The 24090-nt window shown below is 39.3% G+C and overlaps 2 protein-coding genes and 1 long non-coding RNA gene across 20 annotated transcripts in view; 2 read left to right on the forward strand and 1 right to left on the reverse strand.

The window, feature by feature from the left end:
• Window positions 1–15352, forward strand: part of WASHC2C (WASH complex subunit 2C) — a 55729-nt gene extending 40377 nt beyond the window's left edge. For 2 of the 10 annotated variants that reach the window (XM_007478068.3, XM_016424898.2), the window contains exons 22-29: window positions 6847–6963; window positions 7069–7164; window positions 7776–7904; window positions 9278–9340; window positions 9713–9913; window positions 11575–12192; window positions 13986–14166; window positions 14652–15352. In XM_007478068.3, coding sequence (XP_007478130.1) covers window positions 6847–6963; window positions 7069–7164; window positions 7776–7904; window positions 9278–9340; window positions 9713–9913; window positions 11575–12192; window positions 13986–14166; window positions 14652–14791 — 1545 coding nt within the window. In that variant the 3' untranslated portion in view covers window positions 14792–15352. The remainder of the gene's footprint in view (window positions 1–6846; window positions 6964–7068; window positions 7165–7775; window positions 7905–9277; window positions 9341–9712; window positions 9914–11574; window positions 12193–13985; window positions 14167–14651) is intronic. The other 8 variants (XM_056797445.1, XM_016424899.2, XM_056797468.1 and 5 more) reach the window with 4 other exon arrangements.
• Window positions 15353–21121: 5769 nt separating this feature from the next.
• LOC130454292 (uncharacterized) lies at window positions 21122–21933 on the reverse strand. Its single transcript, XR_008911953.1, has 2 exons — window positions 21797–21933; window positions 21122–21670 (listed from the first exon to the last, which is right to left on the reverse strand). It is a non-coding gene; the product is annotated as an uncharacterized LOC130454292 (long non-coding RNA).
• The window catches only part of ZFAND4 (zinc finger AN1-type containing 4), a 61380-nt gene continuing 59169 nt past the window's right edge, over window positions 21880–24090 (forward strand). For 6 of the 9 annotated variants that reach the window (XR_008911952.1, XR_459910.3, XR_459912.3 and 3 more), the window contains exon 1: window positions 22132–22268. The gene's annotated coding sequence lies outside the window, so the exon portion shown is untranslated. Of the gene's footprint in view, window positions 22018–22129; window positions 22269–22374; window positions 22519–24090 lie in introns of those variants that run through there. The other 3 variants (XM_007478063.3, XM_007478067.3, XM_003339895.4) reach the window with 3 other exon arrangements.

Raw genomic sequence — 24090 nt, forward strand, 5'->3', positions numbered from 1 at the left:
AGCACCTAGAATGTCTATGACATTCAAGTAATATTTTATAGTATATAATTTTGTAAATTAGACTGCTTCCTTGGTTGTTTTCTACTTAGCAGATAATGGCAAAAGTATTAGAATAAAAGTAAGCAGGGGAAGCTAGGTGGCACAGTAGATAGAGCCTCAGACCTGGGTTCAACTCTGGCCTCACACACACTTCCTTCTTGTGTAACCCTGATCAAATCCCTTAACCCCAGTCAATTATATGGCCCTTGCCACTCTTCTGACTTAGAATTGACACTAAGACAGAAAGTAAGGATTTTAAAAAAGCAAATAGACTGGGATTAGATCCCAAATGTGCCGTTACTTTTTTTTTTAAACCCTTACCTTCTGTCATAGTATAAGACTGAAGAAATGTAAGTACTAGGCAATTGTAGTTAAGTGACTTGCCCAGGGTCACATAGCTAGAAAGTGTCTGAGACAAAATTTGAACTCTATTTCTAGACCTGGCTCTATGCACTGTGATACCAAGGTGCACCAACAGTAATTTTCTGTATAACTTTGGAATACTCCATCAACCTCCTTGAGCCTCAGTTCCTGTATCTATAAAAGGAAAAGAGTTGGATTAGTCAACAACCAGTATTAATTGCTTACTATGTGCCATGCACTGTAATGGTGCCCCTCCTGTCCACCCCACCCCACCCCAAAAAAAACCAGCCCTTTCCCTCAAGAAACTTACATTCTAATGGGGGAAGATAGTATCCAAAAGAGGGATTGAAAAGCAAGAGGACCATGGAGGACTAGATGACCTTTGTTGTCCCCTCTAAGCCTTGCTAACCAAATAATCAGTTCTCAGTTAACTGCATTCTTATTGTCTGTAAATCTTAGAAACTGTTTCCAGATACATGTTACAGTTTCTCCTAAACAGGGCCAAAAACTCAGTGAGTGGTGCCTTAGATTTTATATTTCAAATAAATCCCTTTCTGTAGCTCAGGTAACTGTGATACTTTGTAGAAAACTGACTCTAATACTGCTACAGATTCAATTGCCAGAACAACTATGTGATAATACAGACATGGTACTTGATTTCTAGTTGCCAGATCTGAAACGTCAAGCTGCTTACTGTCTCTTATTCTTTCCCCCTCATCTCACCTTAAAGGAATTCCCCAAAGAGTCCATTAATATGAGTCGATATTAAAGAATACATTGGGGGTTCATACTTGAAGGTTCTGCCTTTCTTAACTTCACTTTTTACCTTTCCTCCCAGAATTTTTGGAGACCTTGTTCTCTGATGTTTCTTTAACCTTGAATACCTATGCCTGAGTTCATTCAAATGAATCCCTATTATAGCAGCTTCCAAAATTCTGTTTGAAAATTACCTCTTTTCCAGATGGAGGCAGAGTCTGTGGGTTAGCATTCCCAGACCTTTTCTGCACCACCTCAGAGCTGTGATCATGCTCCACAGTGAGGATGTGGCACATTAACCACAGTGCAAAAATAATTTGAGATCCTTTGTCTTATGAACCCATGTTCATAAAAGTGAACCAGAACTGGGATATTTTCTAAAGATGCCCTTTTCTGTACTGGCTTAGAGATAATCAAGAATTCAAATTTGTTTCTCCACTGGGACACATCACTGATTTCACTGATGCATGTACAGCTGCTCTAGGTCATCCTTAGCCCCTTTGTTCTCAAGTGCCTTCCCATATTGTATAGCTCTTGCTTTCATGCTCCTTTCCTCTACCCCAGACCATGTGCCACTCAAAAGACCTTTCTCTGAGGCAAGTAAAAAATTAATTGGAAATTAAATAATATGATTCTCCAAAATTGGTTAAAGAACAAATCATAGAAACAATTTCATTGAAGAAAATGACAGTGATGAGACATCCTTTCAAAATCTACGGGATGCAGCCAAAGCAGTACTCAGGGAAATTTATATCCTTGAGTTCATATATTAACAAATTAGGGAAGGCAGAGGTCAATGAATTGGGCATGCAAATTAAAAAACTAAGAAGTGAAAAAATTAAAAATCCTCAGATGAAGACTAAATTAGAGATCCTAAAAATCAAAGGAGAAATTAATAAAATTGAAAGTCAAAGAACTATTGATTTAATAAATAAGACTAGAAGCTGGTACTTTGAAAAAACAAATAAAATAAAGTACTGGTCAATCTAATTTAAATAAAGAAAGAAGAAAACCAAATTGATAGTATCCAAGATGAAAAGGGAGACCTCACCTCAAATGAAGAGGAAATTAAGGCAATCATTAAAAATTATTATGCCCAATTATATGGCAATAAATATGGCAATCTAGGTCATATGGATGACTATTTACAAAAATACAAATTGTCTAGACTAACAGAGGAAGAAATATACTACCTAAAGAACCCCATATCAGAAAAAGAAATTGAACAAGCCATCAGAGAACTCCCTAAGAAAAAATCCCCAGGACTAGATGGATTCACAAATGAATTCTATCAAACATTCAAAGAACAACTAATCCCAATATTATACAAACTATTTGACAGAATAAGCAAAGAAGGAATTCTACCAAATTCCTTTTACAACACAAATATGGTACTGATTCCAAAGCCCAGCAGGTCAAAAACAGAGAAAGAAATCTACAGACCAATCTCCTTAATGAACATAGATGCAAAAATCTTAAATAGGATTCTAGCAAAAAGACTCCAGCAAGTGATCACAAGGGTTATTCATTATGACCAGGTAGGATTTATACCAGGAATGCAAGGATGGTTCAATATTAGGAAAACCATCCACATAATTGATCATATTAACAAGCAAACCAATAAAAATCACATAATTATCTCTATAGATGCAGAAAATAAACCTTTGACAAAATACAACACTCATTCTTATTGAAAACACTAGAAAGCATAGGAATGGAAGGGCCTTTCCTAAAAATAATAAACAGTATATATCTAAAACCATCAGCAAACATCATCTGCAATGGGGATAAACTAGAAGCCTTCCCAATAAAATCAGGAATGAAACAACGATGCCCATTATCACCTCTATTATTTAACATTGTACTAGAAACACTAGCAATAGCAATTATAGAGAAGAAAAAGAAATTAAAGGTATTAAAATTGGCAATGAGGAGACCAAGCTATCAGTCTTTGCAGATGATATGATGATCTACTTAAAGAATCCTAGAGAATCAACTAAAAAGCTAGTCGAAATAATCAACAACTTTAGCAAAGTTGCAGGATACAAAATAAACCCGCATAAGTCATCAGCATTTCTATGTATCTCCAACCCATTTCAGCAGCAAGAATTAGAGAAATTCCATTTAAAATCACCCTAGACAATATAAAATACTTAGGAATCTTATCTGCCAAGACAAACACAGGAATTATATGAACACAACTACAAAACACTCTCCACACAATTAAAACTAGATCTAAACAATCAGAAACATCGATTGCTCATGGATAAGATGAGCTAACATAAAAATGACAATCCTACCCAAATTAATTTACTTATTTAGTGCCATACCCATTGAACTACCAAAAAGCTTTTTTTACTGAATTAGAAAAAATCATAAAGTTCATTTGGAAGAACAAAAGATCAAGGATATCCAGGGAAATCATGAAAAAAAAATGCAAAGGAAGGAGGACTTGCAGTCCCAGATACCAAACTATACTATAAAGCAGTGGTCATCAAAACAATTTGGTACTGGCTAAGAGACAGAAAGAAGGATCAGTGGAATAGACTTGTAGTAAATGACCTCAGCAAGACAGTCTATGATAAGCCCAAAGATCCCAGCTTTTGAGACCCAAATCCACTATTTGATAAAAATTGCTGGGAAAATTGGAAGATAGTATGGGAGAGATTAGGTTTGGATTAACATCTCACACCCTACACCAAGATAAACTCAGAATGGGTGAATGACTTGAACATAAAGAAGGAAACTATAAGTAAATTACGTGAAAACAGAATTGTATACATGTCAGATCTTTGGGAAAGGAGAAAGATTTTAAAACCAAGCAAGAATTAGAAAAAAAATCACAAAATGTAAAATCAATAATTTTTATTATATCAAATTAAGAAGGTTTTGTACAAACAAAACCAATGCAACCAAAATTAGAAGGGAAGTAACAAATTGGGAAACAATCTTCATAACAAAAACCTCTGAGAAAAGGTCTAATTACTCAAATTTATAGAGTTAAATCGATTGTACAAAAAATCAAGCCATTCTCCAATTGATAAATGAGCAAGGGACACGAATAGGCAATTTTCAGTTGAAGAAATCAAAACTATCAATAAGCACATGAGAAAGTGTTCTAAATCTCTTATAATCAGAGAGATGCCAATCAAAGCTTTGAGGTATCACCTCACACCAAGCAGACTGGCTAACATGACAGCAACGGAAAGTAATGAACGCTGGAGGGGATGTGACAAAGTTGGGACATTAATGCATTGCTGGTGGAGTTGTGAATTGATCCAACCATTCTGGAGAGCAATTTGGAACTATGTCCAAAGGACAATAAAAGACTGCCTGTCCTTTGATCCAGCCATACCACTGCTGGGTTTGTACCTCAAAAAGATAATAAGGAAAAAGGACTTGTCCAAGAATATTTATAGCTGCATTCTTTGTGGTAGCAAAAAATTGGAAAATGAGGGAATGCCTTTCAATTGAGGAATGGCTGAACAAATTGTGGTATATGTTGGAGATGGAATACTATTGTGTTCAAAGGAATAATAAACTGGAGGAATTCCATGGGAATTGGAATGACCTCTAGGAATTGCTGCAGACTGAGAGGAGCAGAACCAGGAGAACATTGTACACAGAGACTGATAAACTGTGGTATAATCAAATGTAATGGACTTCTCCATTAGTGGCAATGCAATGATCCTGAGCAACCCAGAGGGAACTATGGGAAAGAACACTATCCACATTCAGAGGAAAAACTGTGGGAGTAGAAACACAGAAGAAAAACAACTGCTTGATTACATGGGTTGAGGGGGATATGATTGGGGATATAGACCCTAAAGGAACATTCTAGTGCAAACATCAACAACATGGAAGTAGGTTCTGATCAAGGACACATGTAACACCCAGTTGAGTTGTGCGTCAGCTACGGGAAGGCAGGGAAAGAATATGATTCTTGTAACCAAGGAATAATGTTCTAAATTGACTAAATAAATAAATAAAGATTGGGGGTGAGGGGGAAGACCTTTCTCTGCTTCTTTTAGCTGTGCAGCTGCTAGTGGAATATTTGTTTTCTCCATCACTTATCTTTGGCTCCTGCTCAATGTCCTGTCCTATCCTTTTTTCTAGTGATGATTAGATGATGTTTCCTTGATGACATCCATCATACCACTTTTCATGTCTAGTTCTTAGGTTGCTAATAGGTTGTGGCATATTCCATTGTGTAACTTGAATCTGTTACCCTCAAAACTATGCTCCCCAGCAAAACTACGATTCCTAACACCCTACTCACTTCCTATTACATGTTGATGTAGACAGGATATAAATTGGGTGGAGTTCCATCTCTTGCTCTTCTCTTCCTCTGAGGGCAGCTGTGAGCATGGGACTTTTGAGAAGGTAGAAAAACTTAGTCACATGGTTCTATGTTGTCAGATAATAAACTTTATAAAAATAATACTTGAAGTATTAGGCATTAATTTAAATCTTACACCTGTTAAGCTCTGTCCACTGTACAGAATAGACACTTCGTGTATCGACCTGATATGAATTCATGGCTTTCCATGTGGATAAGACTCAAGTTTAATTCTTCATATGCTGTGCATTTGGTGACTTTAGCCTATACAGTATCACCTGCATAAAATATTACTCTAATGCTTGTTCATCATAGTGTAAATGTCAGAATTCATTGAGCTTTTGCCAGAGAAACAAATGGTATGATGGACTACAGGAAAGACTTGAAGAATGGTTCTGGTACCAAACTATGATGCTTTCCAAAAACCAACCTAAGTACAGTCAAATTCATCACCTATAAGAAGCCCACTTGGGGACTAACTCTGGTCCTGGCCACCCTTGAAACAAAATATAAATAAGCCAATAATTGACCTCCACTGGCTTGTACCTGAAATTGGATTTCTTTTAACAAAGAAAAAGGCTTTTTCTATGGTAATTAGAAGTAAAAGACCTAAAATGCAAGTGCATACTTAGTGGGGACACATAATTGAAATTAATTCATGTGTAAATATAATCAAATCTGCCATCAGTTTGTAAATGGTACCAGATCCTTCTTTGTTGACTGAAGAGTGTTGGCAAATAGGAGATAGCAGATGTAGGTAGAAGAAGAGGTCTAGGGACTCCATCTAGGTATCAGTGTCATGTAACACCATTTAACTTAGAGCTGCCCTTCCTTCATCCTTATGTCACATTAATAGATGAGGCCATGCCATGAGTTTTTACTGGAAAACCACATGATACAGGATATTGCAGGGACATTGATTTGAGCTAGAACATTTTTTTTGAGTGATTTATACAGATAATTTTTTTTTAACCCTTACCTTCTCTCTTAGAATCAGTACTCTTATATTGGTTCTAAGGAAAAGAGCAGTCAGGGCTAACTGAGGAATAAATGACTTGCCCAGAGTCAAATAGTTAGGTGTCTTAGATTAGATTTAGATTTGAACTGAGGACCTCCCACCTCCAGGTCTGATTTTCAATCCACTTAGCTTCCTAGTTGCCCCCTTGACTCATCTTTTTAATGAAGCAGTTTAATTCCCAAGAGGCACATTAGTTAGAATAGCATTATATTTAATATAGTCCAGACCTGCTCTTTGCCTTAAAATATTTGGTTTACTCATCAAAACTTTGGATTGCATGAAGCAAACTTCTTAAAATCTTCTACTGACTTCTTTTCTTCATTATTCCTAGCTTTCCAGTCCTGGTGCCCATTTCAAGACCACCACTGGTGTCTTTCAGGATGAGGAGCTTCTCTTCAGCCATAAGCTCCAGCAGGACAATGATCCTGATGTTGACCTCTTTGCCACGGTCAGTTCTTCTCCATGTCTGTGGACCAGAGGAAATCTGCCTCAGCAGCACAGTGTGCCTTTTGCTTTTGCTTTCGCACAAAAGATATTTGTCCTTTTCTTTTAGTCCTCAGGTCAACGGACTGGTCCCCCATCCAAAGAGGCCCTTTTTGGGGATGAAGAAGATGATGATTTCTTCACTTCTGCTCAGCCACGGCCCCCGGTACCAGCCTTTTTCATTGTAAAGACTGAGGAGTAGAGAAAAATTTCTTGGAAAGGAAATGATAGCTTAATGTCTTCATCTATAAGCATATTTAGGAAAAAGACCCCAGAAGATACAAGTAACACTTCCTTTATTTTTCCTAGCCAAATGTTGCTTAATTTTTAAAAATTCAAATATCTCAAAATAATTTAACATTTGTGGTTAGTGTATTATTGCTTCACTCTTTTAATTTGTCAAATATGTTTTATTGAAGAATGAATAGATTCACTATAGTAATAAAAAGACATGAATAAGGTTTCACACCTCAAATGTGGGCCTGAATATTTAGCACTGTTTTTTCCCTTTCTCGGCAAAAACATTGTATAAATCTTCTAGATTAGAAAGGAGGTAATGGAGCAAGACATGAATCTTTAGATTTGGAACAAGTTGAGAATGTTTATCTTTTACTTCACCAACCCACTGGGAAGTCAGCATAGTATTTCACATAAGAAGGGAAAAAACATTAAAAACTGGATTTTTTTACAGTTGTTACATTGTGTTTCCTTAGGATGGATGATTTTGATTAGTTCTTAGATACCTAATTGTGAATTTTGGTTCTACTTTTCTCTCAGAAGGTACCGCAAAAGAAAATAGTAGTGAAAAAAGATAATTTTGGGCCTCCTTTTGAAAACCATAAACTCCCTGAGTCATCTCCAAGTAGCAAACCTGACACAGATGTGTGGAAACCGGAAACAGCCCAGGTTAGTACAAATATATATTTTAAATTTAATATTGGTATAGCTTAATACATAATATGCAGATAACATTAAAATATACACACACACATACACACAGATACATAAGGAAATTAAGAATGTATCCCTTTAAGAATGTTTCTTTGGTGGAAATTTCCATATTTGAATTATGGAATAAAGAAATGGAATGATTTTAAGCCCCAATAATTGTTTCTTCTTTTCCCATTTTGGTGGTGCAACTAAAGTCCGTTTAGAGGGGAAATGCTAATTTTATCTTTTTTGGAATTTAACACTCCCCAAGCATGTTTAGATTTCTTGGGTGTTCTCACAAATATTGATGGTTGCCTTTGGATAAAAGACCCTTGAAAGTAATTTTAAAAGCCTAGTTTAGATCTGTACTTAGGAATTCCCCAGGGAGAGTGCCTACGGTAGCCAATATTGGGGAAAGAATACTTTGGGTATTCATCCTTGAGGTTCTGTCTTTCTTAACTTCATTTTTTACCTTTCCTCCCTGAATTTTTGGAGGCAATAATTTCTGCTAATCCCGTTAGACCAGAATAGCTGTCAGGGTAGTCAGTCACTCAAATGAATATCATGATAGCAGCTTCCGGAATTTTGTTTGGAGGTTACCTCTTTTTCCAGGTGGAGGCAGTCTGTAGTCTGCCATTTCTAAGCTCTCTGTGCTCCTTCAAAAATATGGTCATGCTCCACAGTGAGGGTATAGCACACTAACTATGGTACAAAATCATGTTGGGATCCCTTGTCTTAGTGGTCTGAACCCATATACAGAAAAGAGAAACAGAACTGGGCCTTTCTCTGGAGATGCCCCTGGCTCTCTGTCTCTGCCTAGGTGACTATTTGTTTGGTTTGGCCTTCTTAACTTTAACTACTTAACCCTACCTTCTGTCTTAGGATCAGTACTAAGTATTGGTTCCAAGACAGAAGTGCAGTAAGGGCTATTGGGGTTAAGTGACTTGTCTAGGGTCACACAGTTAAGATGTGTGTGAAGCCAAAGTTGAACCCAGGACTTCCCATCTCGAGGCCTGGCTCTATAACCACTAAACCACCTTGCTGCCCCTCTTGCTTGACTTCATGGCCTAATGACAAACTGTCAGTCAGTCCTACAAGAACCCCTTTTGTCTATCAGTCCATTGGCTGCCTCGTTTCTGAGGTGCTCAAGGGTACACTCCCCCAGCTTGGAAGGGCTGATAAAGAAAGTCTCTGAAACCCCTAAGATCCTCAAAAGCAGATCTCATTTTAGAGTAAAGGAAAGAGGAATTACGTGTGTCACACACAGATGCATAACTGTGTTGCAGTTTGGGGACATTTCCCATCCTGGTTATCCCAACTGGTTTTTAATCCAGTGTCATTTCACACAGGACTCTGCAAGCCTCCCTCCATATAAAACCAAAGAACCTTCCTCTCGGATCGGGAAACTACAAGTAATTCTTGCCTCACTTTGGGAGTCTTCGCTGCCAGCTGTGGGGCCTCCTTAATCTCTGATCTCTTGTCTCTCCTTCATCTCTTTCCTGGGCATTCCTCCCCAACCCTCCCGCCCTGTTGTTGCTTCCCACAATGCTAGGCCTGTCTCACCTTTCCTCTTTTTCCTGCGGCAATGATTGTGGGCACGGCACGGCTACGTAATCCTGTCTGAATCTGGGGGCTCTGTGGAACCTTTCCTTGCATCCATTTTTCCTTGCCCATCTAGTGCCCTGCTCTTGTTAACTGTGTTCAGTCACTTCATCATCTCCTACTCTGTCATGATCCAGATACAGGTGAGAGGAAATACAGCAAATTACATTTCTGTTCCCCAGGCAGATTTAGCTATTAATCCAGCGGCCTTGCTGCCCGGGGCAGCCCCCAAAATCTCCGGGGTGAAGCCCACTGTGCCGGCGTTTGGCTTTGCTACATCTGAGCCTGATGGAGTCAGGGGTGTGGAGACGGCCTCTGCTGGCGAGATGGGCGTGAGCTTTGAGGACCCAGCCCGAGCAGATACCTTACACAGTGTGAACAAGGTGACAAATCACTTTATTCTCTTTTGAAGTATGTCTGACACCTCTCTAGGCATTGAAGAACCTTCTCAGCAACATTCAGCAACCCAGGGCATCATCAGCCTTCCCTTAGAAACCCATTGCCTCCAGCTCTGCCCCTCAACAGGCACTTGTGCTCAGCCTTCCTGCCCTCTAGGAAGCGAGTACAGGGTAAACAGTCCATTCTTTTCAGTTGTTACTCTGTATAATCACCATCCAGTCCAGTAGTTCAGAAAATACAAGGACAAAAAACTACATTGACTTTAGGAACACTTCTAAATGACTGCCACACCATAAAAGCATGTTACCAATTTACCCTAGTGAGCCATTTCACTAGGTCTCTCGCCATTTCCTTGCATTGTTCCTGGGGTCCACAGCCTATATAGCCTGGGAAGCATTGATCTCATCCAACCTTCTTATTGCCCAGACACAATAAAATATGTCTAAGGTCCCACAGGTAATGATTACCAGAGGAAACAGAATGAGGACCCAAGTCTCTCGGTGCCTTTTCCCATCTAAGCTGGCACCCTGCCCTTTGGGTGAAATAGACAGAAATAAGAGTTCTTAGTAAGAAAATTAATATTGTTTTCTCTGTCCTCTACCCCCAAATTTAATTCACCATCAGCAGTATCTTCTTCTGTTTTTGAAAATATGTGATAATGGCTATTTTATGTAGTCTGAACTAATATTACTAATAATTCTGGTTTCTTAGTCAGTAATATTTTCAATTTTGTATCTTTTTAATAAATAATTTATTATTAATAACAAATATTATATATTATAAAATAATAAAAAATTAATGATAAATAATTTTAAAAATTAAAATTAATAATCACCCAGTTTCAGAAGTTATCAAATTAAGGCTTTTTTTTTTTTTTTTAGTATAATGATTGGAGTCAAAGGGACACCTATATAGTGCTGAATTTCATCTAGAGTAGAGGTCAGAATTTTTTTTGAAGGATTGAAAAATGTGAGAGAAAAAAGATTTAGAATTATTTAGTGTGAGAAAACCAAGAGTTTACAACTTGTAAGATAATACTTTCTTTTGTTGTCCAGTCGTTTTATAGTTAGATCTGATTCTTCATGACTCCATATGGGTTTTTCTTGACGACCAAAAAAAAAAAAACATTTCCTTCTCTAGCTCATTTTACAGATGAGGACACTCGGACAAATATGGTTAAATGATTTGCTTAGAGTCACAGAGCTAATAAATTAGTGTTTGAGGCCAGATTTGAACTCAGGAAGATGTTTTCCTGAATTCAGGCCCAGTCTATCCAATGTCCTAGCTACCCTTATTACTGCATTACTTGGAGATAAGAGAGGGATTAGAATAACCTCTTCCAGGGTACTAATTCTTTTATTTTCCTCTGTGTTTAAGAATATTTGCATAGAATAGAGATTTATAATGGGGAGCATGGACTTATTTTTTTAATTTGTCAACTGTATTTTAATATAATTGATTTTCTTTATGATCCTACATATTTTGTTTTATGCATATAAAAATACTATTCTATGATGAGGTCTGAAAGATTTCCTTAACCCTCACAGGCACAGACACAAAAGAAGTTATAAGTTAAAAGTAACATGTAGTCTGCATGGAAGAAATTTTAGGTTGTGGTCTGAGAACAATACCTTTGTCACTGCAGGGCCGAATCAAAATGAAAGGAAAACGAAGGCCTCAAACTCGAACTGCACGGAGACTAGCTGCTCAGGAATCCAGTGAAACTGAGGATAGAAATGATGCTGAAGAACCTCAGTTAGTCGGAGAGCATGTTGTCTCCTCTTTTGTTAAACAGCAGCATACAAGAGAAGTGGACAAGAAAGAGAACTTGGAAAAGACTTTTGGAGTGCCTTCTCCCTTTTTGGAAGATGCCTTTGTGCCTGGAGGGGAAAGAGATCCTTCTTCCAGATCTGTGAACCTGACTATTGAGGATAGCCTTTTTGATTCTGATGACATCTTTGCAAAAGCTTCTATGTCAAAGTCAACCACAAAGAGAACAAAGGACAAGGAGAGTCCATCAGAGGACCTAGCCACCCACCCAGGGGACAGAGAAGAAAAACAGTCTTTGCTCCCAGTGCTGGATGAGCCAGAGAATGATGATGATCTCTTTCAATCTGTGAAGCAGAAACTAGCTAAGAAAAAAAATACTGTTCCTCTCCTAGAGGAAGAAGATGATCTCTTTGTGAACCAGAAAACCAAGAAAAAGACATCAGAACCTCTTTGGCAGCAAGATGTTATCTCAAAAAAACAAGACATTTTTGAGGTAATTATATATCCTGTATATTTGTACATTGTTCTTTGAGTTCTGATAGAAAAATAATCCACTCATTTATTTGGGTCCCATTAAATTTTGTTTTTATGATAGGTAACATCTACCTGCATAAATTAGATTACTGGTTGGCCCACAGTTTTTAACAAGTCTTTGAAATGTACACAGAAAACTCAAGGCAATTCCTATTCTTTAAGCCTTGGTTTGGTCACAAAAAGGTGGAATGGATCTTGATTTTTAGATTACCCTTAAAATGTGGCTAGCTCCCTGGAATGCTTTTTATATTGTGTGAATAATGCATAATTGACCTGACTGCTCATCCATGGATTCTAGGGAAACTTAACATTTCCCAAAGCATGTCCAATTTGGATGGAAACCCCAATCTTTTACTTTAACAACTTTAACCAAAGCAAGACCCTGCTAGCCTCGACTGTATATTGCTCTAGGTACAGGGGAGATAAAAAATGTATAGAAGACAGAGTGCATGTCTCAATTCTCCCAGTGGAATTTCAAAGCAAAGACTGTATCATTGTAGGGCAAAAGTATTAGTAAGAAGATACGACATGACATGCTCACAAACTAAAACAGAAAGCTGTGTATCTGCAGAATAGAAAGATTGTTACTATTAGAAGAAGAGGTGATATCTGAATTGGGATTTAGAACCTGAATGTCCAAGAGGCAGTTCCAGCCCTCTGTATCCAAACCAAACTCCATATCCCCTACTAAACCTGTTTTCTATCAAACCTATTTATTTCTATGGAAGGCATATCATCCTCTCAGGTACCAATATTTGTACCCCTGTAGTCAGTCAGCCTACACAGTTCTTTCCCCCTCACCTCCTGTATCTATCAGGTTGTAATCTGCTGTCAATTGTTTTCTCTGTGGTTTTTACTTCTTTCCCTTCCTTCCACTGATACTGCTCCCACCCTCACTAAGGTCCTTATCACATTCTATCTAGACTATTGTAAAGCCTCTTAATTAAGCCCTGTGCCTCCCTTTTTTTTTAAGTCTTCTCACCAATCTACTCAACTGCCAAAGTAATCTTCTGAAGATGCAAATATCTGACCATTTCATTCTCCTACTCAAAAATGTTCTACAGCTCCCTACTTTCTATAGGATAAAATACAAATACCTTAACTTGGCACTTAATACTCTCAATAATTTACATCTTCAACAATAGTTACATCTTCTTTCTGTTTCCTATTTAATATCTTTTATAAACACTATGTTCTAGCACAGCTAGACCATTGTTTGTCCCTAAACCTGGGAAAGCTGAAGCTGAGAGATCATGTGACTTTTCCAGGGTCATACAATTAGTGTTGGAGGAATCAAACTTGGGTGTTCCTAACTCTTAAATCTGTTGCTCTTTCTACTTTGTCCTATAATCCATCCTGGACTGTAGGTCACAATGAAAGTAAAGAACAAAACTGGTGAATGAGAAAGTTAGTCGTTTAGGAAGAAGCACAATTTTAAGGATCAGAATTTTAGAAAAGGTACGAGTTTGTGAACTGATAAGTCTTATGACTCCGATAGTCTCCCACAGAAGGTGTGGAGGAAAAAAAAACTTAATGAATTTATAGAATAATAGTAAAAAATATTTCTAGGCACTGGGAGATTTCTGAGATTAAACAATAACATACATGATAAATCTAATAACCATTATCAATCAGTATGAGGAGCTATGTAGTCTAGGTTTTTGTTTCATTTACTTAAAAATAGAAAAAAATTTTAGTAATTTAATTTCAATTTTAAATTATATTTTGCTTTCTTTTATAATGGGGTGCCAGGACGACATTTTTGCTACAGAAGCAATTAGACCAGCTCAGAAAACAAAAGACAAGGAAAAAGCCTTAGAATCCAGCCTTTTCGATGATAACATTGACATCTTTGCTGATCTAACTGTAAAACCCAAAGAGAAGAAGTCAAAAAAGAAAGTGGAGCCAAAGTCAATATTTGATGATGAGATGGGTAAGTGGTTTTCTGCAAGTAAACAAATGACATTTAACAAAACACATGGAAAAGTTTTGCCATTCATTCAATTCTGCTGTTCCTCTTTATGGCTGAAGTTTTTATGTGAAGGTATCAGGGGAAAGATATCCATGAAGTTTGAGAGAGTTCTGACTAGAGACATGGTAGACTTTGTGCCCACAATAATACATGTCTTCTTGACTTTACTCCTTAATGGTAAGAGGTGTATTAAGCTGGACTTTCATCAATTATTGTGTTCCTCACCTAACTAAAACTGAGGTCCAGAGAGAGGCCATAATTTGTGTGAGGTCACATAGCTAGTTAGGCTTGGAACCAATACTAGGGTCTGGCTGTGATAACTCTCAGCTTAGGACTCTTTCCCCTGGTTCATATTGCCTTCAGGAATCTGGCCCTTGGGAGGGCAATTGGTTTTTATGGTGGGGTATGTTTTGCCTAACATCTCTTTTTTTTCCCTTTTATTCAAGATGATATTTTCTCATCCAGTGGCCCAACCAAGATGCCCAAACCAAAAAGCCAGTCCGCCCAGTCAACACCAGAAACAAGATCAGAAACCAAGGTGTCTGGTATATTTGATGACCCTCTGAATGCCCTTGGAGGCCAGTAGAGGACATGGCAAAAGGGGGGGACTTCATCTTTGTTGGATCTCTTCTTAGGTTATTATCGTACTCTTATATCCTAACAACTCTATCAAGAAAAGCAGATCCTGGAAAAGGCTCTTCTCTTATTCATTGTAAGCAGTATTATTTTTGCACTGGTTTTAATCATGCTTAATTAATATCAAGGAAAAATAGATATTCTCAAATACTTTTGGTTATATTCAGTTCAACTTTAATCCACCTGTGCAATACATGCAATGATTTACTCTATTATATAGAACATTATTTCCTTTTTCAAATGGAGACAAAAATTGCTGATAGAATTAAAATGGTAAAATATAAATTGTTTAAAGCTATATTTTGCATGCTTGTTATGTCCATTTAACTTATCATGGTCAGAATTTATCAGAAACTACTCTTGAGAAATATTAGTCTGAAAGTAGGAGGTTTTGCACTGTTTTCCTCTTGCCTTATGTTCATCATAATAAGGAGTCACTGAGTTTAAAGGAAAGGTTATTTTTTGATTCAGCTCTGGTGGAGGACTAAATAAAAACTCACTACTTCCCTGATTTGTGTCCAAGTCCTACTAGGTATTAACCAAACATCCCATGTGATTTGTGAATCACCAGCTACTTTGAGAACAATGAGATTTCATCAAGGCACTCTGAAAATACAACCGTTTTATGAAGACCAAGAGAGTTCTTAAAAAACCCAGATGACCAATTATCTTTTCTTAGTATAGCACTAAGAATTAGTGCATTATTGTCATCTAGGTTAACAATTTATAATAGCATTTTATAGTTAAGAACTTTACTAAATAACACTTGAGGCAGCTAGGTGGTGCAGTGGAATGCTGGATTTGGAGTAGTGAAGAACTGAGCTGAAATCTATCCTGAAACACTTAGTAGTCATGTGCCCCTAGTCAAGTCACTCACACTCAGCCTTAGTAAAATGGAGTTAATAATAGTACCTATCTCCTAGGTTTGTGTGAACATAGTTAAACATAGCACACACCTACCTAGATTCTGTGTGTGTGTGTGTGTGTGTGTGTGAGAGAGAGAGAGAGAGGGGGGGGGGGGGGGGAGCCAATACAAAGCTACCTGATGGACCATTTCTCTCTTCAGGATTACAAAATAGAGAAATTGAATATCTGACCTGTTTCTCTTAACTGGTGCAACTCCCCCAAATTTGATCTTCAGATTGGCAATTTTCTAGGAACACCCTAATATGAACATAACTTCAGGGCTTCTAAAGCAAAAGTGTCACATGTAGGCCACCAGCCATATGCAGCCCATATACTCCTGAGAGTGGCCCAAACTAGTTTAAAATGTGAGTGAGAAATATTTAACAAAATAAATGAAAATGTAATAAAACATTGATTACATTATGTTTTAAAACCAAGTCAGTATGCAGCCTATCAAGATTCACATGTATGGATTAATAGTTCCCAGTCCCCTCCCCTCTCCCCCTCAAGTTTTTTTGTTTTTTAATTTGTTTGACACCAGAAATCAAATTTCTGGCTACTTTTATCTCTTCAGGACTATAATGTTCTCTGTTTCTACTTTATTTATGATACTACTGTTATTCTGTCCCTGCAGATTCTAAGCTACCCCACTTTGTTTTGAGGAAAGGGGCCAATTTCTGACACAACATGGAAATCCCTTCTAGTGCATCCATGAGAAATGCTTATTCAGCCTCATCCTGAATAATTCCAATGGCCATAAGACTCCAACTTGGAGAGAGCCTTCTATTACTGGATAGTTATAGTCAGAACCTTCTTGATTTAAAATCTGACTATCTATAACCTCCACCTGTTGGTCCTACTTCTGCCTTCAGAAGCAGCACAAAGTAGGCCTACATACAGACCCTCAGTTATTTGTAGACTGTATAATGTTTCTGCTTGCTTCATCACTTTTCTCAAGAATATATATTCCTACTTTCTTCTGTTGTACCTCATCTTACATAGTTCCCAGGCCTGTGACCATCCTGGTTGCCATCCTTTGAAATCATTCACACTTTTCAGTGTTCTTAAACTGTAGTACTTGGAATTAACCACTGTGCTCCAGATTTGTGGCCTGACCAGTGGAGTATAACTTGCTATCCATGATATCTAGATAAGAGTTTTGCTGTTCTGACGTAATGGTCATTAGCCTCTTTTGTAGCTGCATTACTCTGCTCATATTCAACTTTGAAATAACTAAAACTCAGAGTTCTTAGTACCATTGCTGTCTATCCTGGAGGGAGGGAAATGAGGGAGAAAAGACAGAGAGGGAGAGGGTGTTTTAACCTAAAGGAAGGATCTTTATTTAATTTCATCTTTTGTTTTGGGCCTTGTGTTCCAGACTCCCCATTGTATTCATTATGGCTTCCAGCTTTTGTTATCTTCAAATTGAATAAACATCCCTACTAAATCAGACTCATAGAATTTCAGACATGAAAAACTTGAGAGTTCATAGGATTCAACATCTTCATGTTATAGATGAAGAAAAGGAAGCTCTAAGATTAAGGACTGAGAAAAAACATATAGGATTCTACCAACAACTTCCCACAAAGTTGTGCTTGATTAATTTGGCTTTTTACTTTACAATTTTACTTTCTTCAAAGAAATCACCAATTCAAGTTAAAACCAGTCTGATCAGTGTTAACATTAAGACCACAGGAAAGAAAGGGAAATGTCAAGTGGACAGATTTTGACCACCAAGTTTCCCTGCCTCAAAGAGAAATGATAAGTGTTTGGTTCTATGTATTTTTAATTTAACCTCAAGTGATAAAGTATATTAACACAGTTGTAACAGTGGAGAATTTCATATATTGTTTGAGATCTTTTGTTTTACTCGAGATGCTTTCCTAAATTATGGTATGTGGACATTTTTTGTCTACTTAGGCAACCTCAGAAGATGAACTTTATTTGGTCAATCACCCATTAAAACGTTTATGGATCCTAGGTTATGAATCCATGCTGTATTTAGTTGTCAGGAGAGGAACTTACCACTGAAGCAATATCTATAAGACACTGGAATTCTCAGACCCTTGGGAACAGACTGAATCTTCATGATTAGAAAATAATTTAGGACAGATATCACTAGGTACTTACCAGACCCAAATGTTGCACAGTAAATGAATGTCAAGGGATAAACAGAATGGATAAGAGTAACTATTCTAAGCAAATAGTTACTTAGAGCAGCCAGGCAGTACTAGATGAGACTAAAAGCTAGCAAGCCCTTTGAGGGCTGGTTTCACATTACTAATCAGTGAGGGCCACGTCCATACTGGGGAAGCAACATAAAACATGCCCTCCCATCCTCCATCCCTTCAATATATTCTCAATGGAAAGGTTCCAGCTTAAGCTATTAATGGGCTGATCCTTTCTTTTTGGTAAAAACTTCTCATGATGTGAATTTCTCTGTCAGTTGGCTGATCCCAAAGATGAACTCCAAACTGTCTAAACTGGTCCTCAGCTAGAGAAGGAAATGGCAAACCTCTCCACTGACCTCTGCCAAGAAAAATGAAGACTTAAGTAGAACATTGCAAGCCTGTGTTACAACTAATCACAGAATCCCTCCATTGGAAGGGTTCTCAATGCTCTAATATGCATGCTTGGATAGAAATCTTCACAACATCCTCTATCCCCTACTTTAAGACTTTAAGCTAGGGGGTATCTCAGTGGATTGAGAGCCAGGCCTAGAGACTGGAGGTCCTAGGTTCAAATCTGGCATCAGACACTGCCCAGATGTGTGACCCTAGGCAAGTCACTTAACCCCCATTGCTAAGCCCTTACCAGTCCTCTGCCTTGCAACCAATACAGAGTAGTAAGATGGAAGGTAAGGGTTTAAAAAAAAAAGACTTCAAGCCATACACAAGGGAACTCGCTTTCCAAAGCAAACTATTCTATTATTGAACAGTTCTGAAACTGGATAGTTTTTCTTTCCATCAAGCTTCATCCTACCTCTGTACCTTCCACACTTTCTGCCATCTGGAGTGGCGGTGTTGGAGGTGGCTAAATGGTGCAGTTGAAAGAGCCCTGGATCTGAAATCAGGAAGACCCAAGTTCAAATATAATTTTATTAGCTGTATGACCTTGGGCAAGTTAACCCCATCTGCTTTAGTTTCCTCATCTGTAAAATGAATTAGAGAAGGAAATGGCAAATCGCTCTAGCAACTTTATCAAGAAAATCTCACAAGGGGTCATGAAGAATTGGACACAACTAAAATGACTGGACAACAACAATGAAAAATATTCTCTGCACCTTCCACACATCTATCATCTGGAGTAGAATAATTTCTTTTCCATGTATGACAACCTTTCAAATATTTGTAGGCATCAATAATGGCCTCCTAAGCCTTCTCCATTTCTCATAATTAATCCTTGTTTCCAGTCCTCTTTCCATACTGGTTGTCTCTGAGGTATTTTTATTGTCTTCTTCCCAAAATAATGGCACTCAGAACTGAATACAACATTTTAGATTGAGCAAAGTGAGGCAGTACTAGCACCTTTACTTTGGACACTGCCTTCATTAATTAGACTTTAGGCATCAGTTCTAAATGTTAAATGCAATGTTAATGACACAATGTTGTTATAATAGGTCATTGAATGCTGTGCACATCACCCTAGCAACAAGTCCTTATAGTTTGTATAGGAACCTTTGTATCCCATCAAGTAAAGCAGTGTGGCACAGTAGACGGGACCATGAGGACTCGGAAGACCTGGAGTGGAGTTCTGGTTCTGCTATTTACTATTTGTGTGACAAGCAATGAAGGAAGTGAAATGGGAAGAAATGACAGACATCTAGTCCAACTCCTTTATTTTACAAATGGCCAGTGCCTTGTCCAAGGTTGAGATGGGTATCCATAAGTTACAGTTCCAAGATTTAGCCCAGGACCATACCACCACCCACTCCCCTTTCACATCTTTGGACTTCAGGCCTCTACAAAATATGAATAATAAGTCACTTTACCTATCATACAGTTGTCTGAGGATCAAATAGGTTCATTAATGTTAAACTGTTTCACAAATTAAAGCAAAGAAGCGAATTATGGTTTGCTGACACCTTGAATGATTTTCTTACATCATATTTCCCAATCCAATATACTTTTTTTTTCAATTTTTACCTTCTGTCTAATTGTGTACTGGTTCCAAGGCAGAAGAGCAATAAGGGCTAGGCAATTAAGTGACATGCCCAGGAAACACAGCTAGAAGTATCAGATATGATTTGAAAAGGACCTCCCCTCTAGGCCAGGCTCTCAATCCACTGAGCCACCTAGCTGTATCCTCAATATATTTTTCAATCAAGTCCATAGGTAAAGAGAAAAAATTATTTTTGGAACTATTGAGAAGTGAATATAGTCTGGATTTGTGTATATTTGGGGGGGAATGAGTACTGGAAGGACCAAATAACATACCTGTATGTCAACAAACTTTTATGTAATAAAGAAGTAGTTAATTTCAAGTTAAAAGTTGAAGGAGAAAGAGCAAAGTTGTTACTGTTTTGTTTTGTTTTTTTGGAGGTATAGAACAATCATAAAATGCTTGTTCTTTAAAGCTAGAAGAAACCATAAGAGATCCTCTGGTCTAGCCTATTGCTTATACAAGTAGATCAGTATCCCCATTTTCCAGGTGAGGCACCTGTAGCCATGAGGATTCCATAATCTAAAATGCAAAGTGAAACAGTTGGACTAGATGATCTCTTAGGTTTCAGAACTTTATCAAGAAGGTGCTTCAGAGACTGTTTTGAAATCATGGGAGCATAGGCATTGAGGTTGCAGGGACCTCAAGGCCTTTCTTTAGTCCAATCCTTTCCTTTGGCAGGTGAAGAAACAAACCCATCAGCTTTTGTCCATGGCTAAACTGTATTCATGCTGTTCCTACAAAAGCTTTTTTACTATTATGTAACTGAACTAATTTTTACATTCATAATCACTTCTATCCCTTTTAAGAATTCCCCTGCCTAGCCATAATGGTATAAGGTATCACCTATTCTTCTATTAAAAAAAAAAGAAGTGATCTTTTCTTTGGAGATGGAATTACCTCCAAGGCATTGGGCTTGGTCTAATTTCTGCCCATGTTGTTTCTAGTTTTCAGTAGTTGTTTTTGTCAAATAGAGAAGTCTTACTCCGTTGGTTTGTTTTTTGGGGGTTTATCAACTACAGGGCTACTCTGTTCATTTTTTTCCTGGGGCTTGCTTACCTATCTGATCCGTTAGTCAACTTTTCTATTTTAACTAGCACCAAAGAGTTTCTTCGCTTTTAAATAAACTGTAGAAGGAAATGGCAAACCACTCTAGTGTCTTTACCAAGAATATCCCATTTGGAGTCACAAAGAGAACAAGAATGAGAATACATTCACTGCAAAGTGCACCCATCTGCCATCAAATCTTTTAATTTCTTTTCCATAAAAGACAACCTTTCAGATATTTGTAGACAGCAATAATAGTCTTTCACTTTTTAAATTATAAAACAGAGGAGTCAATTAACTCTACAAGGAAAACAGACTGGCCTCGGCCAGATAGTAGTTAGTGCCTTTTCATTGTGTTTTAGTTAAATCTGTGGTTTTTAAAAGCCAGTTAGGGATGATTCTATACATCTTGCCAGGAAATGCTATAAAACCTTGACGCACGCTTTTAACTTTGTTTTGTTTGTGCAGGGTTTCTGTTTGCTTTGGTAGGGCAGTGAAGGTTTTCTTTGTGGTTTCCTGAGTCTTTTTTTAAACTTGATATTTGGGCAGGTGCTTGGCAACGTCATTTATTTCGGCTTCAGCGGGACCCATTTTCCAAGTCCTCGGAAGTGATGGGTCTTTGCTCTAATTTTCTTTCCCTTTTCAGGCTGATTTGCTTTCTTAAAACCATAAAATGATAGGGAAGGCTGAGTGCCCCAATACTTAAACCTTCGTCCTGGAGAGAAAAAGCCCCGAGGTAGCCTTGAGTACAGTACCCTGTTTAGTGCAGTCTCCTGGCTTTGGCCCTTTCTGCCTCCCCAGCAAGGGGAGGGACCCTCAGGGCGGGGTTACAGCTACTGACCTTCAACCCTCATGGCCTTTGACCTCAGGGCGAGAGACGCCCGGTCAGGTGCCCTCTGTTGTTAGTAATGAAGGGTCAACATCCGGGCCTCTCGTAACCGACAACAGCCTCCGAGGTAGAATGGAGGCTCCGCCCCTCGAGCAACCGCCTGCGCTGGTCGCCGAAGCCCCTCCCCAGCGCGGTGCTGATTGGACGATCGTGTGAGCACGGGCCTGCGATTGGTAAGGGATGTCACAAAGGGGGTAGGTGGGAGCGGGGAGTGGGCTGGAGAGTTGGCCTGGCCGGTCCCCCCCTCCGGCTCCGCTCCGGGAGCGAAACCGAGAGCTGAGTGTCCGAGGGGCTGCCTCCGCCGGGGGGCCGGGCTGAATGGGGCCGGCGACTAAACCCGGGGAGCAGGTGGCCCCAGGCTGTCTCGCCGCCTCTCCCTTTTGAGGAGGAGACGAGTCCTGGGCGCCGCGGCGGGTCTGCGCAGGTGAGCGCCCCCTCCCCCCTCTACCTCTCCGTCCTGGTTCGGCTCCGCCCTCCCCGGGGCGCCTCGGTTCGGTCGTAGGGGCTGGGGAGCCGGTCAGCCTCCTGCCCCCGGCCCCCGTCGCGCATGCGCGAGACAAGCCACGCCCCCCAGTCCTGACGCCTGGGGTCCCTCGAGCCCCGCCTCATTCTGCGGACCAGCCCTCGGAGGCCGTACGGAGCCGATGTTAGAGCCCAGCAATCCTCTTTCTTAGGTGGGGACCCCCGAGAGTGTCTCCCCTGACAGGGTCCGCCGCGTGGCTGGTCTTACAAACTGCGAGGCGGCAGAACCCCCTCCGGGCATCGTTTTATGGTGATCAATTTACAGACGGGGAAACTGAGGCGTTGGACCCCTGGCAGTTGCTTTCCAACCATTCCTCCGTTGGCACCCCTCCCCGCCTGGGGATCAGTCTGATAGGGCCCCTACCCAGTGTCGGATCCCCCACTGACAGTCTCGGGTCACTTTTCCCAAACTAAGCACCCCACCCGATGTTCCCTTTCCTCCCCACTGGGATTGTGAGCCCCACTGCAGGCGGGCCCTTTTGGGGGTTCCTCCTTATACATGCAAGTCTCCTACTGGCAGGGGCTCTGTCGGCCTCATTTCTCCCTCCTGTGCCAGCCAGAGTGTGGTGCGAAGTGCTCCACCAAGCAGGGGGTCAGAGGCTGAACCAGAGGAGGCACTTCATGGCCTGGTCACATCTCTGCTGATGTACTGCCCCCTCCCAAGAACCCCTGCTTCCAAGGTGAAGAGGGTGTGAAGCAGGCTAGAGCAGCCCCCATTTGTTTCTAGGGCGTTAGGCTATGGTGGTGTCCTTGTTTTCCCCCATTTGACTAATGAGGAAACCCCAGTCAGGTCCCCCAGCTAGTGCACTTTGGAGCTGGAATTCCAACCTAGATCTGATTCTGAATGGAATCCTTTTTCTGCTGCACCATGCTTTCCTTGAGTGGCTAAGAAAAAGCCTTCCTTGCTGGTGGGAGATGCTGTAGGAGCAGTTTGGTTGAATGATCTCACCTCTATTCTCAATCTATTCTACAGCGACTTAATGAGTTTCTTCCAGACTTAAGAAAGGGGCTTCATTGGCCTCAATAAAGAAAATAAGAATAAAAGTAGCCCTGAATAAGAAGAATGAAAACTTACCCCTTGAAGATTCTGTTTTTTCTCTCATTTTTTAAAAGTCTAACACAGAAGGTGCACTGATATTTTAAACTAACTTAAAAGGTCCAATTTGGGAATTTGAAGAATGTATGGTTCTCCTGAAATCTTTAGGTCAAGAGAAAAGTCTAAGGTTGTTAAGTCTGAAGCTGTGAGGACCAGCAGATGAAATTCATATATTCAAAAGAAAATCATCAACAAAAATGCTTTATATGGAGAATAATGGTTGGCTTTACCTGCTTAAATGTTGGCTTAAGACTTCAAATCTTAGGATCATAGAACTGGATGGATACCCAGAGACTAGATGGTCCAAAACTCTCACTTTACAAATGAGGAGACAGGTGAAGGGAAGTTGACTTCCCAAGGTCACTCAGGGCATAACAGATTTGAACCAGATCCATCCTCTCAGCTCTACACCCAGCATTCATTTCACTGTACTAGACTTTATTTTGCTGTTGCTGATTATTGTTTTGACCATTAGAATGAGTAATGGTTAGAGAAATGGGAGAAAATTTCTTTGGGGGTATTTACAAACAGGGTAAAGTAATGAATAGTAATTATTGTTAGTGTGAAATTGTATGCAATGAGTGTGTTGCAAATCCACTTTCACTCAGATTCTCCTTTTATAGCTCTT

Source organism: Monodelphis domestica, chromosome 1 (assembly GCF_027887165.1).
Source record: "Monodelphis domestica isolate mMonDom1 chromosome 1, mMonDom1.pri, whole genome shotgun sequence".
NCBI classification, from domain to species: Eukaryota; Metazoa; Chordata; class Mammalia; order Didelphimorphia; family Didelphidae; genus Monodelphis; species Monodelphis domestica.